General features: G+C 43.4%; 1 protein-coding gene across 3 annotated transcripts; it reads left to right on the top strand.

Annotated features, from left to right (window-relative positions):
- Positions 1-1939: 1939 nt before the first annotated feature.
- Positions 1940-4979, top strand: LOC125531231. Of its 3 annotated transcripts, none has more exons than XM_048695639.1 (7): positions 1940-2215; positions 2334-2459; positions 2541-2636; positions 2719-2816; positions 3002-3140; positions 3247-3434; positions 4148-4979. In XM_048695639.1, exons 1-7 carry the CDS (start codon positions 2056-2058, stop codon positions 4706-4708), a joined length of 1368 nt encoding a protein of 455 aa, XP_048551596.1. In that variant the 5' UTR covers positions 1940-2055; the 3' UTR covers positions 4709-4979. The 3 variants fall into 3 exon arrangements, with proteins under 3 accessions (XP_048551596.1, XP_048551594.1, XP_048551595.1); XM_048695637.1 differs by having other exon boundaries at positions 2331-2459; XM_048695638.1 differs by having other exon boundaries at positions 2331-2459; positions 2719-2859; positions 3045-3140.
- Positions 4980-5514: the final 535 nt, after the last annotated feature.

Raw genomic sequence — 5514 nt, 5'->3', positions numbered from 1 at the left:
GGGTATGGAACCGGCACTAAAGGGCCTTACGAACCGGTGCTATTGCCCGGTTCTGCACTAGTGATTCATAAGCAACATATGTTTTTCAACTTTTTTAAACACAAGGGTGCTACATATTTAACTCCATTTTTTCAACAGAATGTTTTTTATGCTACATTCCCTGAAAATGTGGTTCAAGTCAACTACAGTACTCTGTTTTTTTCAGTACAAATTCAGCAAGTGTACATAGACACACCCCCTGGATTTATGGTGTTTTATCCAAGCTCAATGTTGAATGCTCAGAATTACCCAATTTTTTACAACTAAATTGTTACAACTAAATTTGCTGCAACTAAATTGTTAGGGTTTCAAACAGTTCTTACCCAATTTGCTGCAGAAGTGGATGTCGTGGCATCTGGGAAGGCGGGTTATGGTAGATGCTCGCCGGGGGTGGGTGCTCCCTGTGTTGCACACGAGTCGCCGAAGTTGGATCCATCCACCGGGATGAGACAGAGTCACCGGAGTTTCGATTGTAGGCGGAGGCGAACATGTCCCTAGCGATGTGCGCCATTGGATTGAAGCAGAGAATCGCCCTTTGAGTTGGGGGTAGATGGAGGGAGGGGGGAGGTGGTGGCCGGTTCGCTACCGGCAGTGCTGCGGCGGCAGAACGACGGCGGATAATGGGCAGACCTTGCCACGGTCGCCGCCGCCGCCGCGCGATTCGCGGGGATCAGGTGGGTGTCTGTCTGCGGGGGTATGCTGCGTTGAAACACACACTGGGTTTCAACGGTCGGTCGCCTCAAAGCGCGTCGCACGTGGTTATCTGGTCGCGGGATCTGACGGCTGAGCACTGGTTGATCCAACGGCTGTCGAGGCGGTTTAGTTTCTCAACAAATCAACCGACCGATTTGTAGCACGCGCCATAGGCAAAACATACTCCCTTCGTTCCGAATTACTTGTCTTGGATTTGTCTAGATACGGATGTATCTAGACTCATTTTAGTGCTAGATACCTCCGTATTTAGACAAATCTAAGACAAGTAATTCAAAACGGAGGGAGTAGATGATAGATCCATCCGTCCGAAAATAGTGGAGGAGATGAAAAAGAAACGATTTGGTGAAGAAGACGTAGAGGCCGGCAGAACTAATCGACGAGGAGTAATTGTGTGGACGATGGCAGATGGGTCTACATGGAAAGTTGGAAGCGGGGACGGTTCATGTTTTGTTGCTTACCAAACACACTGTGTCATTATGCATGTTGTACAGTTGCTCATGTGGCACAGATGGCCCACTTGATGATGTGGATAGGCTTCATGTAGAGATAAATATAGTAGTGGGGTGAACTTCTTAAGTATATAGGATATGCATTTTTTTGTCTTAGTTCATTTCCAATATTCATGTTTTATAAAATGAAATCTCTAGAAATATATTGCAACAGATTTCCGCATCAACGCGAGAGGTGTCATCTAGTTTAAAACCGTTTTGAGATATCCAAATTTTAGGCTTGCTGTTGGAGATGCCAACCAACAAGCGGTATTACCTCCGAAACAACCAATATTAGCTAGATTATGAGCTATTCTATTTTGGTCACAGACTAATTTCACATGAGTAAACTCTGGTAATGTCAAGTGATGCTTGATTTCACTCACCAAGTGTCCATAAGCAAATTGATTGAGCGAGTCGTTAAAAATATGTTCATCAAAATTTTTTAAAAAATGCATTCCTTTTGAAATCACGAACATTTTTCGAATTCAAGAACTGTTTTTGAATTCGATGAACATTGTTTGGATCCGTGATTTTGAGAATCAGAACTTTTCTCGAGATCTCGAAACAGCTGAGACTTTCTCACCAAAAAAACAAACAATGGAAACAGTTGAGACGCGCAGCACACGCAACCGGGCCGGGCCTTGGGCCCTATCCAGGCAGCTTCCATGTTCCATGTACCTCGAAAGGAAAAAAAAAAACGTCCCAATTCCCCACACGCGCGGCCGCGAGCAGAAATCCCTAACCTGTCCCGACCCAACTCGCCGCCGCCGCCGCCGCCGCCGCGCCGTCGCCAAGGAACCCTAGCGTGTTGATGGCATCGACGGAGGAGCAAGTCTTCCTTGAATCGAGGAACCTGTCATATGACGGCGCCCACCACTTGGACAATTGGGATTACCCGGAAGACCCAGGCGACCGGCGGAACGGGGTGGAGGTTGCCGAGCTCCATGACCAGCCGGCGCGCATGAGCACCTGTGCGTATATCGTGCATCTCCACTCTTCCTCACCGGAATTCCTCTTACTGATATTGTTTCCGCCAACTCAATTATTCGTTGATCAAATACTTATTTGTCTATTGTCACCGAGCAGCAGATTCAGATCCATGTGAAGTCGCCAGGCGTGCCTTGGACCTCATGTTCCCGCGGGAGGAGGACAGCGATGACTGCTGGAGCACCTGGAGCGCACGAGAGGAGGGCAGTGACGACAACGATGAGCAAGGTAGCCAATTCTCCCTACAGATGTGTTTTATAGATAATTTACTATCCCTAGATCCTTGATTTACATTGATTGATAATGTAGGAGGGGACGAAGTCGATGACTGTAGCACACAGGAGAGCAGCGATTATGAAGACGACGGCAATTGCCATGTGATCCTAGCCGAGACAAACTGTCCAGGTAGCTGCTGATTCTCTCACCAGATGAAACAAAAATACTCCTATATATTTATCTGCTGAGCTGTTCTACATCAATTCTTCAGGAAAGCTCTACCCCGAGAGCGAAGCAGAGGCCATAGAACTCAGATGGGCAGACAGGTTCTTCCAGCGGATTATAGAACACTCAAAGCTGTGCAAGGAGATTATGGACCTGGGAGATGATGATGAGACTCCTTTCCCCCCATCTCCCATGAAAGTGTTCCCTGAGGGGGGTTAATTTTGATTACTCGCATGTTCTTCCAGCGGATTATAGACCTCATGTTCCCTGAGCTATTCTATTTTGATTACTCGCAGCGGATTATAGAACACTCAAAGCTGTGCAAGGAGATTATGGACCTGGGAGATGATGATGAGACTCCTTTCCCCCCATCTCCCATGAAAGTGTTCCCTGAGGCAACAGCTTTATGCATCCTTGGGGCCAAATCCTGCCACCACCGTGTTTACAGGACCCATGACACTTCTACCAGTAAGCGCCATTTGCCTGCCATTCATTACTAGTAATTAATTCATCTCCTGTTGTGCTATCTATGTACTCTGTGACCAACTTGCTTTGTTCTCACTAATAATTGCAGCCCCATCAACTCTTGGATATCGTGAACCAAGTCATATGCTACAATTTTTCTCCATGCGTCTATCAAGCTTTGAAGCCTTGTATCCCATTAGTGTGTACGGAATATTCGCCATTCGGGATTACTTGGACCGGCGACGGAACTATGTCTTTAACCGTCCCAGGGATGATGCTGTAACAATTGAGAAGCAGGTAATTAAGACTTCATTTCCTCCCGAAGATATTATGCTTGTTTTTGTTTCCGAAATGGTTGGCTGCTGAATAATGATGTTCAACACTGATGTTTATGTTAGTTTGGTTCTTTGATTTGTCTCCTTCATTGCTTGCATCTATTAAAAGTTGTGTGAGGCCAGGTTAATTTACTTCTCCATCTTCAAAGGATCTGCTCTTTGTGTTGTTAAGCGGCCTTAGATGGATGATCACTTCAACCCATGAGATCAATTCTCCAAATTTGATATTGATTGTACTTTTTTTAACACAAACATACAGAACTGGTCATCTTGTTAATATATACTTTACATAGACATCTACTCTATTTCTTTGTCGCCTTTTGATTACGCATGTGCTATTAAGACGGTTATAACTCCCAATCAGCTAGATAGTAGAGGGGCATAGGGTAATGATTATGAGATCCCTAGTGATGATGTAGTCTAATATGTGATAATGTTGAGCAACTGACAAGATAAATCAGGGTAAAAAGAACACAATTGCATTAAAGTCGCATGCATGTCTTGCATATGCAAACAAATGTAAAAAAGAAAAGGCACCCTCAAGATGGAGTGAGTATCACTCACTAGTTAATTTGAACATGAGCATGTATATCTTTGAATTTGTTGTGTTGATACTTGCTAATGCATGTGGAAGTGGATATTGCTTATTAGTTCTAACAAGCTGTTAAATTGTAGGATTCTTTTGTCGTACCACTTTGTAGCCCTTGTCGAGGAATGTATGTATCGGATAAGGCTTTAGTAGAAGTTGATCTTTGGGTAAAGAAGGAAGGGGATGAATCAGATGACAAGCAACTACTTTCTGCCTACGCTGAGATTGATGTCCATGCTGAAGCTAATGTCATGTTTTATTCACGAATTTCTGGTGATAATTGCAATTTGGACTTAAAATACAAAGTCCTTTCAGAAAGTGTCGAGGCTGTAATACAAGTATATGCAAAGGTGGACCATCCTCACCATGTGAGGTTCACTGCTTTTAGCACCGGATATGATGACTATCCTCATCGTGGAGTTGTGCTGTTTGATGACAAATTATTTGGTCACGAAAAAATATTCCAGCATATTGTTGCAGTGAAAGCAAATGAAGAACTTCATGTTTTTTTAGAAGTGAACGGTTCAGTGTTCCAGTGGACTTTTCAAGACGAACATGTCGGAGCTGTTATTTCTCCTGATGACTCAGTCTTTGAGTATGGCCAGTTCTTCGTGAGGGTGATATTTGCTCCAAAGGATTGTCAGTGAAGCTCAGCTCCAGCATTCTCACAGTGTAGCCATTGGCTGAAAGCCTGAAGCTCATGGAAAAGTGTTGTTGCTTTTCTTGGTATTGTATATAAGTAGCAGCTGAATTTGTCTTCTTAAGCCCTCTTAGGCAGACATCAGAAGTACTAATTTTTATAGCCTGAAGCTCATGAAAACTAGAGAAAATTTCTTGACTTTTATGTGGCCTATCCTTGTAATATGACTGGTGGAAACCCAAACGTGTTCCAAGTGCATTTCCTCTGTTATCTTCTTAGTTCCACTATTTTCCTTATAATTTGGATACATCCTTATAATTTGTTTGCATGTTATGTTACTGTGTAGATCAAGATACCTTGACAAGTGGAAAAATAGTAGCCTGTTTAGTTCAAATCAAGTGTTTATTATACTGGGCTGATTTAGCTGGTGTATTTGCTGATTGAATCGAAGTAAAATTTATTATCTATTTTTTTTTCCGAGCTTGCACAAGTTCTCTTGTTTTCATGATAAAACAGAAGTTGGAACAGAGCTGGAAATGTTTTGTACCATGTTAGAGCAACTCTAGTCTTCCCCTAAAATGTAATCCCTCAAAATTTGAGGGATTAAACTTTTTTGCACCTAGCCCTTCCCCTAAGACTTTCTTTTGAAAGCAAAGCATAGCTTTTATAACTTAACGGTGCTGGGGCAAATCGCCCAAAGCACAATCAGCCACATGGGCTGGAACGTCAGACTCCCACTCAACATAGAGGTTCGAGGAATACAAACGACCCAAATTTGCCAGTTCATGAGCTACAGAATTAGCAGTACGACGA

This window comes from Triticum urartu, unplaced genomic scaffold (genome assembly GCF_003073215.2).
Source record: "Triticum urartu cultivar G1812 unplaced genomic scaffold, Tu2.1 TuUngrouped_contig_6895, whole genome shotgun sequence".
Taxonomy (NCBI): Eukaryota; Viridiplantae; Streptophyta; class Magnoliopsida; order Poales; family Poaceae; genus Triticum; species Triticum urartu.
Note: the sequence above shows the minus strand (reverse complement) of the source record. Positions and strands in the feature narration are given on the sequence as shown.

Coding starts and splice junctions, on each gene's coding strand:
- LOC125531231 (XM_048695637.1), top strand. CDS start 2,056: ATGGCATCGACGGAGGAGCAAGTCTTCCTTGAATCGAGGAACCTGTCA. Junction 2,460..2,540: donor TGACGACAACGATGAGCAAG/GTAGCCAATTCT, acceptor TTGATAATGTAG/GAGGGGACGAAGTCGATGAC. Junction 2,637..2,718: donor AGCCGAGACAAACTGTCCAG/GTAGCTGCTGAT, acceptor TCAATTCTTCAG/GAAAGCTCTACCCCGAGAGC.